We start from the raw sequence: 12,511 nt of genomic DNA, 5'->3' as shown, positions 1-12,511 counted from the left end.
TAGGCAACCACTGGAGGTTTTTAAGAAGGGGAGTGACATGCCCAGAGCGTTTCTGCAGGAAGATGAGCTGGGCAGCGGAGTGAAGAATAGACTGGAGTGGGGAGAGAGAGGAGGAAGGGAGATCAGAGAGAAAGCTGACACAGTAGTCTAGCCGGGATATTACGAGAGCCTGTAGCAGTAAGGTAGCCGTTTGGGTGGAGAGGAAAGGGCGGATCTTGGCAATATTATAAAGGTGAGACCGGCAGGCTTTGGTAACGGATTGGATGTGTGAGGTGAACGAGAGAGCCGAGTCAAAGATGACACCGAAGTTGGGATGAAGGTGTCTTAGCTTAGACAGTTAGTCCAAGATACCCAACTGCTCTCTTCCCCCCACCAGCAATCCTACTTCTCCAGACACTCCCACTGTTTGGTGACTAAAGGCTATAATACTACCACATGGTTCAAGGTAGCTGATAATTGCCATTTTATCTGTAATAGTAGTTAGGAAATTTATTGAGCACCTGGTGAGGGCAATTCACTGTCCTGAACACTTGGGAAAGTACAACAGGAGCACAAGACACATTTCCTGTCTGCAAGAAGTTTACAATTTAAAGAGAGAGACAGGTAGAGAAACCAAGAAGCAGTGTGGTCTAGTGGATGGAGCACAATCCTGGAAGTCAGTAGGACCTGGGTTCTAATTCTGACTCCTCCACTTGTCTGCTGTGTGATCCTGGGCAAGTCATTTAATTTCTCTGGGCCTCAGTTACCTCATCTGTACAATGGGGATTAAGACTGTGAACTCCATGTGAGACTATATCCAACCTGATTAACTTGTACCTACCCCAGTGCTTAGTACAGTGCCTGACAGAGAGCAGCATGACCTAATGGATAGAGCACAGGCCTGGGAATCAGAAGGACCTGAGTTCTAATCCCAGCTCTGCCACTTGCCTGTCCTGTGACCTTGAGCAAGTCACTTAACTTCTCTGTGCCTCAGTTGACAGAGAAGCAGCGTGGCTCAGTGGAAAGAGCACGGGCTTTGGAGTCAGAGTTCATGGGTTCGAATCCCGGCTCGGCCACTTGTCAGCTGTGTGACTTTGGTCAAGTTACTTAACTTCTCTGTGCCTCAGTTACCTCATCTGTAAAATGGGGATTAAGACTGTGAGCCCCACGTGGGACAACCTGTTTCCCCTGTGTCTACCCCAGCGCTTAGAACAGTGCTCGGCACATAGTAAGCGCTTAACAAATACCAACATTATTATTATTATTAAGAAATACCATAAAAAAGCACTTAAAAAATACCATTAAAAAAGCACTTAACTAATACTGTTAAAAACACAAAACCAAACAGGCATGAACATATTTACTTATAGCAGGTACTGAAGGAAGAACAAGGATCATATAATCAATCAGTGGTATTTATTGAGCCGTTACTCTGTGCAGAAAGCTGTACTAAGTGCTTGGGAGAGTACAATATAACAGACTCGGTATACATGTTCCATTCCCACAATGAGTTTACAGTCTGGGGAAACAGTGCTGATGGGATGAACTACGTCAAAATGAGCTACCAGACTAAGTAATTGAATGTGGAAGTGAACATTATTATACATGCACAAGTACTGCGGATGGGTATAAATGAATACATGTGTCGTAGGGGTGGCAGATGATTGGATCTCGAGTGCCAGCTGAAATGTCAGGTGGAGGCTGTGCTTCTGCTGCTTCGCTCCAAACTTGCGCTATCACTGGTCCCAGCTGCTAACGCTGGGCTAAACAAGGGGCTGGAGGTGTGACACCTCAGGGTCTCCTGCCCACACATTTCCCCCTGAGCTGTCCCTTTCCTGTGAGGGGCAGGCGGCAGTGAACCACATGGAACTCTACTATTGTAAGAGTGAAACCACCTTGTTAAAAACTGTGTGTTTGAAGCTTGGCTTCCTGAATCCCTGTGGCCATAAATGCCTTTGCAGTTGGAATGCAGACGGACTCTGCATTAGGGCAGCAAGTGGCAAGGCAAGAACACAGTTGCCTCTGAGCAACTTTGGCAACTGACTGACGGGCAAACGTTAAATAAGAGCTGTAGGACTCGAATCGATATTTCAAATTTCAGGCTCCTGGGTTGGTGGGATCTAAAGTCCTTGGATTTCTTTTCTTATCATCTGACAGTAGTGCAGAATCAAGGAATGTTCCACCAGACCACACATTTGGAATGCTTCCCCAAAAAGATGAGTTTGGTAAATATGCTGTTTTTTTTCCCCCCGAAGTAATACATAACATTGAATTCAATATGTTATATGCAATACCTACATCCTCAGCAAATTCCATATTAAACTGTAAATTACAGGTCTGAAGTACTGTACAGTTGATGAAATCGTTCAAGGTTCAAAAAAGAGAAATTCTTATTCCATTCTCTATTTTACTGAGTATGCTATGCCCCCAGTAAGCATTTTAAAGGGACATGTTAATTACTGAGAAAGACAGACACTTTAATCTGGGCTAAATTTATGTCGGAGTTCTGCACATGGTTGATCAAGTGATCCAGTGGAGTATGTCGGCATCGAGAGCAACCCGCACATATCTCTTCATCCACCAGAGATTCAGATTTGGTTCAATGTTCATCATACTTCCTAACATGAAATACTTTACTTCATGCAAGTCAAATGAGATGGGTTGCTAATACAGCATTTTAGGAAAAGATCAAAAGGTTTGCATTTTCAAGTGGCTTGAGTTATCAGCCTTGAAGCTTCAACAAATGAGCAGACAGTTTTGGGGGAAGATGGGAGTTATTATCTATTATTTCAATAGATAATAATAATACTTGTAATTACTTGTAATTTGTATTAGATCATATTTGTTTAAGCAGGAACTATCAATCAATCATTCATATTTATTGAGCACTTACTATTTGCAGAGCACTGTATTAAGCACTTGGGAGAGTACAGTGCAACAGAATTAGACACATTCCTTGCCCATAATGAGCTTACAGTCTGGAGGAAGAGACTGGCGTTAATATGAATAAATAATTTAGAATCGATTTATATGTAATTTTAGATATGTATATAAGTGCTGTGGGGTTGGGGGCGGGGCAAATATGAAATGTCCAAAGGTCAAGATTGAAGTGTATAGATGACGCAGAAGGGAGAGCGAGCTATGTATCAAGCACTGCACTAAGCACTGGGGCAGATACAGTATATGCAGGTAGGATAGAATCCCCACCCCACATGGGACTCCCAGTCTAAGTAATCAATCAGTCAGTAGAACACAAGCCTGGAATCTGCTTCTGACTGCTGTGTGACCTTGGGCAAGACACTTTTCTTCTCTGTGCCTAAATTACCTCATCTGTAAAATGGGGATTAAGACTGTGAGCCCCATGTGGGACATGGACTGTGTCCAATCTGATTGCCTTGTATCTGCCCCAGCATTTTATACGAGGTCTGGCACATAGTAAGTGCTTAATAAGTACTGTTAAAGAAATCATTTATTGAATGTTTACTTTGTACAGAACACTCCATGAAGTGCTTGGGATAGTTCAATACAACAGAGTTGGTAGACATGTTCCCTACCCACATCGAGCTTACAGTCTAGAGGGAAGTAGGAAAGAGAAAAGGTATTGAACCCCCATTTTGCAGATTAGGGAACTGAGGCACAGAAAAGTTAAGTGACTCACCCAAGATCACACAGCAGGTTAGTGGTGGATCTGGGATTAGAGCCCAGGTCCTCTGGCTTCCAGGCCTGTGCTCTTTCCATTAGGCCATGCTGCTTCCCAGATTCAAGAGGGTTTGAGTATACTCATGGAGAAGAGGCCTTCAATGAGCTATTTCAAAGAATACAGAATGCTACATTGGATAGATCATTAGTCTGACCCTTAATGGCATTTATCTTATGATACATGGAATCTGATGCTGTACATCACAACCTTTAAGATTCCTCTGTACTTCAACCTCCAAACTTCACATGCTTAGGCGCTTCCCAGCCATTCTTCCCTCTTCCCTGGAAGGGGCTGATTATTCCGTTATTCAGTAAAAATGAAAACAGTACTATTTTCCATTCTTAAATTTAAAACTTAAATGCATGACTAAGCCCTTCTATTTCATCAGATGTTAGTGGTTTGCTCCGTTATAGACTGCCTAGTGAATTCCTCCGTGGTAAAGACAAAGAGCGTGCTACCTTGGCAGCGATTCGCCATCACCTGAAGAATGTGAACTATCACAACTTTCGGACTTTGCTGGCGGCCTTCAGGCACTTTGACCAGGTCAGCACAGGTGGGAGGATGACAGTGGCTTGTTGAAATTTTCCCGGTGACTGGAGGGACCCCAAGTCCTGTTCTCCTGGCCCATTTTATACATCTGTTTATTCACTGAGTGCTTACTGTGTCCTTTATTAAGGGCTTACTATGTGCCAGGCCCTGTACTATGCACTGGGGAAGATAGAAGCAAATCGTGTTGGACACAGTCCCTATCCCACAGGGGGCTCACATTCTTAATCCCCATTTTACAGATGAGGGAACTGAGGCCCCGAGAAGTGAAGTGACGTGCCCAAGGTCACACAGCAGACAAGTGGCGGAGCTGGGATTAGAACCCCCTTCTAGATTGTGAGCCTGTTGTTAGGTAGGGATCGTCTCTGTTGCCGAACTGTACTTTCCGAGCTCTTAGTACAGTGCCCTGCACACAGTAAGTGCTCAAAAAATTTGATTGAATGAATGAATGAATGAATGAATGAATGGGAACCCAGATCCTCTGACTCCCAGGCCTGTGCTCTATGCACTAAGCTACACTCATTCCCACCTGGAGCAGAAGCCCTATGCCGTCCTGGCAGATCATAGAGCAGGACTGATCCTCATGTGACTTGAAGTCCCCAAGACCCTGGCTCTGGGTTCTGCCACCAGACCCATGCAGAGACCAGCGGCTCCCCTTCCCTCTCACACCACAAGACCATGTATGCTGGAAGGCACCTTCCCATCTTTACAACCTCTAGAACCCTGGCAAGGCTGCAGTGGGTCAGAAATAAGGACTGTTTGCTTGGAGCAGTGAGGAATCTGAGTACTCACTCCTCCAAGAATGTCTTCATTTATGTATCAATCAGTCATTCATATTTATTGAGCGCTTACTGTGTGCAGAGCACTGTACCAAACGCTTGGGAGAGTACAGTGCAACAGAGGTGGTAGACATATTCCATACCCACAGAGAGCTCACATCTAGAGTCTTTGTCCTGAAGTTGTCTTGGTTTGTTGTCATTGGTCCTCAGGTGGCTGCAGGGTCACCCTGCTGGGAAAGTGGGGAAGGAATCCCTGGGTGTGTGGGCTAATGGAGGAATCGGAGGCCGAGATACAGCTGAGGAAGTCCGGGTCACCCTGCAGAGGCCCCCAAGTAGGCCTGAGTCCTGGAGGCAGGATGGAGAGGAGAGGGGAGAGCCACGGCAGATAGCTGTGGAGCTGCCACTCTCACTATCAACCAAAAGAGGGCAGTGGTGCCCCTAAGGAAGCAGCATGGCCTAGTGGAAAGAACTCCAGACCTGAGAGTCAGGAGGACTTGAGTTCTAATCCCAGCTCGGCCACTTCTCTGCTGTGTGACCTCTGGCAAGTCACTTTTTATTAGGGCCAAGGACTCGAGCGAGTGACTGAATTCTAGAGAAGCAGGGTGCCTTAGTGGAAAGAGCCCGGACTTGGGAGTCAGAGATCGTGGGTTCGAATGCAGACTCTGCCGTTTGTCAGCTGTGTGACTGTGGGCAAGTCACTTAACTTCTCTGTGCCTCAGTTACCTCATCTGTAAAATGGGACTAAGACTGTGAGCGCCACATAGGACAACCTGATTATCTTGGATTTACCCCAGCACTTAGAAGAGTGCTTGGCACATAGAGTTCGAATCCCAGCTCTGCCACTTGTCAGCTGTGTGACTGTGGGCAAGTCACTTAACTTCTCTGTGCCTCAGTTCCCTCATCTGTAAAATGGGGGTTAAGACTGTGAGCCCCACGTGGGACAGCCTGATTCCCCTATGTCTACCCCAGCGCTTAGAACAGTGCTCGGCACATAGTAAGCGCTTAACAAATACCAACATTATTAGTAAGCACTTAACAAATACCATTATTAATATTATTATTATTATTAAATGGGAGGGCGAGTAGCTAAATGTTTTGCCCAGGGCAGCCCTAGACCCAGGTTTGGGCCATGTTACCATTTAATTTCTAGATGATTCCATCTGCTAAAATTACATTCAGTGAATTTTGAGAATGAGATTTAATACTGATCTGGAAGATTTTCAATATTGTACATGTGGCAGTTAGGAGGGGTTAGCATACTGTCATTGCAGACTTATCTCAAGAGTAATGTGGGCTGTAAGGCAAGCAGTTAGGATTAGGTTCCCTTCTCTGCCTCTTCCTCCTTCTTTTCCTCTCTCTCCCCCCACGCCCACTTCTCTTTCTCCTCCTCCACCTCCTCCTCCTTCACTTTTTTACTCTTCTTCCTGTTCTTCCCTCCATCCTCTCGTTCCATGGTGCTCCTTGCAAGCACAAAATTAAGGTCGTTTTTCATTTTTGTTGGGACATTTGCCCAACAACTCTTATTTATGGAAGTTATGCCCTATCTTCCAAAAATCAATAAAAAAAGGCTCATACAGCATTGGACACTTTACTAGAATCCATGTGGAACTTTGTAGAACACAAAGTAAACACTCTATGAAAACTAAAATAAGGAGATTTGAACGAAATATGGTTATTAAAGTTTCTGTGAAGTTTTCTCAGAAATAGAAACATGAATCATAACCACTGACCAAATATTTGGTTTATTAACAACTCTCCAAATGTCAATTGTTTCTTTTGGTAGGTTAAGTCTGCTCCTTATTTTAAAATTTCTCTTGGCTCTTTGAGGTTGAGGATCACGTATACTTAACACTATTGTACTCTGCCATGTACCTAGTAGAGTGCTTTATGCACAATAAGTACTCACTAAATGCCATCGATTGATTGACTAATTGATTGACATTGATCCCACAAGAGCTGAAGTAGTCCAGAGAAACCTGTGTCTAGGAAACAACTTGAATTATATGACCTCCTGTCAAATGATGAAGCCACACAGGTGGAGCAGTGTGGCCTGGTGGAAAGTGCGCGGGGCCAGGAGTCATAGGACCTGGATTCCAATACCAACTCTGCCACTTATCTGCTGTATGACCTTGGGCAAGTGATTTAACTTCTCCATACCTCAGTTACCTCATCTGTAAAATAGGGATTAAGACAGAGGGGCATGGACTGTATCCCCCCTGATTATCTTGTATCTACCCCAGCGCTTAGTACAGAGCCTGGCACATAGTAAGGTCTTAACAAATACCATTAAAAACAATTGTCCTTGTAAGCGTAACTGGGACCAATCGAGGGCTTGACCAACTAAAGATAAACTTCACATTGAACTCACTGGACTTGACCCTGGGGCCGTGGAAATACATTTCAATGCTATCTTGACATTCATAATTGCCTTCAATTATTTTTTCAATTCAAGCTGGGTAAAATAATTAGTGTTGGTAATTAGCAAATATAATAGTGTCCTTGAAAAACACTGATATAGTTTAATGATTGACTGTTAATGTATAAACAAAGGCAAATTCAGTGTTTTTTTCATGGAATAGTAAGCCTGTCAGAACATCAAGTTAGAGAAGCAGTATGGTTCAGTGGAAAGAGCATGGGCTTGGGAGTCAGAGATCTTGGGTTCTAATCCCAGCTCTGCTGCTTGTCTGCTGTGTGACTTTGGGCAAGTCACTTAACTTCTCTGTGCCTCAGTTACCTCATCTGTAAAATGGGGACTAAGACTGTGAGCCCCACGAGGGACAACCTGATTATCTTATATTTACCCCAGCGCTTAGAACAGTGCTTTGCACATAGTAAGGATTTAACATCATCAATGCCATCATCATTGTTATTATTATTATTATCAAGTAATGTGTTTTCTTTAAACTCAAGGGTAGGCTACATCTATTCCTAAGGACAGTCTCATTTTAGCTGTTGCTGCTTTATAATAGGATGGGGATGGAAAAATAGACAAAGGAGAGCTACGGAAAACCTGTTGCCAAGTTAACCTAGACCTAGAGGAAGACCTCCTGGAGGCTCTATTTGATATCTGTGATTTGGATCAAGACGGCCGGATCGACTATAAAGAATTTACAAATTTTCTTAACTGGAAGGATAGAATGGCCATTAATGATTTTGAAAAACAGATCCTTACTCAAGGTAGGTGCATGATACAGAGGCTCATTCAGCCACTAGCCGGGTCTGTAGATAGGAAAGGGAGCTGGTCCTTTGCTCTGAGATTTCTTTTCCTCCTCTACTCTGATGGTCTTTAAAGCCCATACTGGAGTAAAGTAGAAATAGCAGGACACCATTGTTTGTCTTAATGATCAAATAGTTCTTATAAGGTCTTTTAACAAGAGCGTCCCAGCAGCAGCTAATCAAAGCCAACTGATATCTTTAAAATCCAACCCCAAAACTTTCTCAAGCAATAGGAGAGCTGGTTTAGGGTCAGGGCAGGAATGAGCCAAGATGCAGGGGAATCTGGAAAGGGTGAATACTTTGTTATGAAACCCAAATCGAGGTTGGGGAGGGGAACGAGAAGGCTATCAGGCATTGCTCAAAAGTTCTAATGAATAATGTCCACAAATGTCTCCTGGCAGTTTTCAGGCAGTGAGAGCAGTCAGTGTTGAGGATTACTGTTCCCAAAGCCCCCCTCCCACCCACAATCCCAGGGTGATTTGGGGTTACCTCAGAACCACTTTGGGGTTTGGGTTGTGCTAGGGGTCTTATGTGTCTTTGGGGGCTCATACAGGTGTCTTTGGACACCCACTTGGCCCAGGGTCTCTGGTTCTCCTTGCAGTGGCTTTCCACCCTGGGCAGGACTCCTGCAGTTCAGGCACCCCCTGGCCTGATGCAGCTTTGGCTTGCAGAAGGGAAATTCGATGAAAATTCCCCCACCTGTTGATTGTAGATCTAAGTAGTTGTAGTTTGGTTTCTGCATCATTTTGCTTCTCCTTTGATGCAAGGGAGGAAGTCGGATTCTGACCGGACTATCCTGCACAAAGACACTGCCTTATTGAAACCAGAAGACATCATACTGAAGGAGTCAGGGGGTTCAAAAAAAACTCCCAAGGCACTCTCAAAATCAACAGATAGAGTGTACTCTAACTATCGGACATCCTCATCGCAGATTAATGCAATCGTGGGAGGCTTTCCTTCGACTTGTGAGTACATGAGACCTGACTCTTTGGAACCACAACCCAAGTTTTCATTTCCTGTTACCCAAAAGTATCAGCTTATTAGATGATACTAACTGATACGAACAACTGAGAAGCATACGTTCTTACCTTCAATCTTTCTGGCCCTAGAGTTAGAAGGCCCAGGATTCGATCATGGCTCGGCTACAGGTACCGGGGTTGAGTCCTGGCAATTCTGTATGCGAATTAAGTTCTGTGCAGAGCAGAGGTAATCTGGAAACTCTCTGTGAGGTCCTTCTCGTCTTTGTGTTTGGGCATGTATCTCTGCTTCCTGGCACTTCCAGGGCTCTTTTCGGTTCTTCAAAAACCCTGGAGGATTTTTAGACTATTCTGCTCTCTCATTTTGTGTGCAATCTAGCCCAGTTGGAGGGGAGAGAGGACTGTTGGGGTTACCTTGGAGGATCTCCTTGGGTGTGGAGTTTGTTCCCTCTTCCCCACCACACAAACATACCCTGAGGGTAATGGGCTCAGGGCAGCTACCCCTTCTGCCTGCACAGGTAAAGCGGTGTGGCCTAGTGGATGAAGTCAGTCAGTCAATTGTATTTATTGAGCGCTTACTGTGTGCAAAGCACTATACTAAGTGTTTGGGAGAGTACAATATAACAATAGACATACATTCCCTGCCCAAAACGAGCTTATTCATTCATTCAGTCGTATTTATTGAGCACTTACTGTGTGCAGAGCACTGTCCTAAGCACTTATCGTCTAGCTGGGAGTCTGAAGAATCTGGATTCTAATCCCAGTTCTGGCACTTGTCTGCTGTGTGAACTTGGGCAAGTCACTTAACTTCTCTGTGTCTCAGTTACCTCATCTGTAAAGTGGGGATTGAGACTGTGAGCCTTATGTGGGACAGGAACTGTGTCCAACCTGATTATCTTGTATCTGTCCCAGTGCTTCATACAGTACCTGGTACATAGTAAGCACTTAAATCACTTTTTTTTTAAAAGTGGGTGTTGGGAGTGGGGTTGGGAGGGAGTAGAAGACTCAGAAAAAAGGATTCAGTGTTGGCATCAAGTGGGCTTCCTTTCACAACTGATGGAGGAAAAGGTTAGCAGGACCAGTTGCCATGGATGGATGGATGGATGGATGAGTGGGTGGAACATATGAATGAATCGATGGATGGATAGATGAATGGATGAATGAAAGGATGACCGAATGGCTAAACACTCACAGTGATCTGGTTGCACCATCTGTTCAAAACTGTAAGGCCTACACATGTGCAGGAAACTGAGGCAGGGTTGCAAAAATGCAGGCAGCCTGAACCTTACAATCTTGTTAGAATTTTGGGTGGATAGTGTGACTTTGTTGCCTTTTTAATTTATCATTTCCCAGGTTACCCCGTGTATGGTATTCCAACTGTTCGTAGTGACATACCTGCACCTCGTATCCGAAGCATCAGTGACAGCATGAACTATGGGGGAGACGGCACAGCTTATGCTTTATTATACCCATCGATTTACAGTCGAAAGAGAGTGTTTGAAAAAGATTTCTTCAAAACTAGATCCAAGGAAGAGGTACTGTACATTATTTTTAAAAATGCCAAAAAAGTGATATCTGGGAATAGGTAGTTTTATTCACACCCATTCAACAAAGAAGAAGCCATTCATGGGATTGATGATATTTTCCTTTTCCAACTTTTGTTCATGAATAGTAGATGTACTGAAGTAGTTTTAAGCTTTAAAAGTCTTGATTTTTTTTAATGGTAGTTGTGAAGCACTTACTATGTGCCCGGCACTGTGCTAATCACTGGGGTAGATGTAATGATAATAATAATAATTGTGGTATTTGTTAAGTGTTTACTGTTTGCCAGGCACTGTACTAAGTGCTGGATACAAACAAATAATAACAATAATAATATAATAATATTATCAATATATCATATTATATTGGTTATTATTGATTATTGATTATGTATAATATCGTCAATATTTCTTAAGTGCTTACTATTTGCCAAGCACTGTTCTAAGTGCTCCGGGTAGATACAAGGTAATCAGGTTATCCCACTTGGGGCTCACAGTCTTAATCCCCATTTTACAAATGAGGTAACTGAGCCATGGAGAAGTCAAGTGACTTGCCCAAAGTCACCCAGCTGACAAGTGGCGGAGCCAGGGTTAGAACCCATGACCTCTGACTCCCAAGCCCGTGCTCTCCCTGTCCCCCTGGAGCTCCCAATCTCTATCCCTATTTTACAGATGAGGTAATTGAGGCACAGAGAAGTGAGGTGACTTGCCCAGGGTCACACAGCAGACCAGTGGCAGACTCAGGATTAGAACACACGGCCACCTGACTCCCAGGTCCGTGCTCTATCTGCTTCACCATACTGCTTTTCATGATTCTTGTGGGAAGGGAATTTGTCAACTCTTCTGTATTATAGTCTCCCAAGTGCCTCCTAAAATATTGGCACACAGTAAGCACTCAATAAATACCGTTGCTTGATTTATTGAGGTAAGCTTTTCAAATTTCATCTTATGAGCACACCTCTCTCCTCTGTGGCTGAAGCCCTGGTCTTTGGACCTTCTCTCTGATAAATTCCTCTGTTTTCCAGTTATGAAGTTTCTTGCAACACTTTGATTCTAGTCTTAGCAGCAGGGAGGGTGTTTACTATGGGCTTACTGAAAAGCATAATACCATTCCAAGCACTTGGTACAACTGAAACACAAGGCACATTCCTTGCCCTCAAGGAGCTTACCATTTCTACCAGACTGTGCTCTCCCTTTGATGAATTCTTACTTCAGTAATGGGTCCCTGGAATCTCTCTCCTCCTGGGGGCTTCATCCCAGCCCCACTTGCAAGCCTCTTCCATTTCACAGTAGTCACATGTGATTTCCCTGTGGGCCACAAGGCTCCTTTCAAATGTGTGTATTGGTGCTGGCACTTGCTGTGGTCTTTCTTTATGGAACTTACTGATTTGAAATGGATTTTTGCACCTGAGGCAGTGCCCGTTTGAATAATTTTGAATTTGCATGTAAAAGGTTTGATTGATTGGAGAGTGGAATTGGTTGTTCCCTGGCAAGGGCCCGCAGCAGGATGTTGGCATGGTTGCAGCGACCTATCCCTCACCTGCTGTGGGGGATGCCAATCCAGGGGCAGGGGTGGGAGAGGGTGTCTTTCCATCTCTTTGTGGTGAAAATTGCTTCCTGGAGATTTTCCATGGGTATCTTTTCCAAGACAGCTGACCAATGGAGACAGCCCGATCCCTCCGTGATTAACTCTGCCATTACCTCGCCTGACACAGTCTCTTCTAAACCAATCAATGGTATTTATTGAGCACTTACTATGTGAGGAACACTGTA

The 12,511-nt window shown here is 44.2% G+C and overlaps 1 protein-coding gene across 2 annotated transcripts in view; it reads left to right on the top strand.

Moving 5' to 3' along the window:
- EFHB (EF-hand domain family member B) overlaps positions 1–12,511 on the top strand; it is a 37,268-nt gene that overhangs the window by 24,354 nt on the left and 403 nt on the right. For both annotated transcript variants that reach the window (XM_029050018.2, XM_029050017.2), the window contains 5 exons: positions 2,137–2,204; positions 4,068–4,222; positions 7,974–8,181; positions 8,988–9,185; positions 10,551–10,732. In XM_029050018.2, coding sequence (XP_028905851.1) covers positions 2,137–2,204; positions 4,068–4,222; positions 7,974–8,181; positions 8,988–9,185; positions 10,551–10,732 — 811 coding nt within the window. The remainder of the gene's footprint in view (positions 1–2,136; positions 2,205–4,067; positions 4,223–7,973; positions 8,182–8,987; positions 9,186–10,550; positions 10,733–12,511) is intronic.

The sequence above is a fragment of the Ornithorhynchus anatinus genome, chromosome X1 (assembly GCF_004115215.2).
Source record: "Ornithorhynchus anatinus isolate Pmale09 chromosome X1, mOrnAna1.pri.v4, whole genome shotgun sequence".
NCBI lineage: Eukaryota > Metazoa > Chordata > Mammalia > Monotremata > Ornithorhynchidae > Ornithorhynchus > Ornithorhynchus anatinus.
This window is presented reverse-complemented; position numbering and strand designations above follow the sequence as displayed.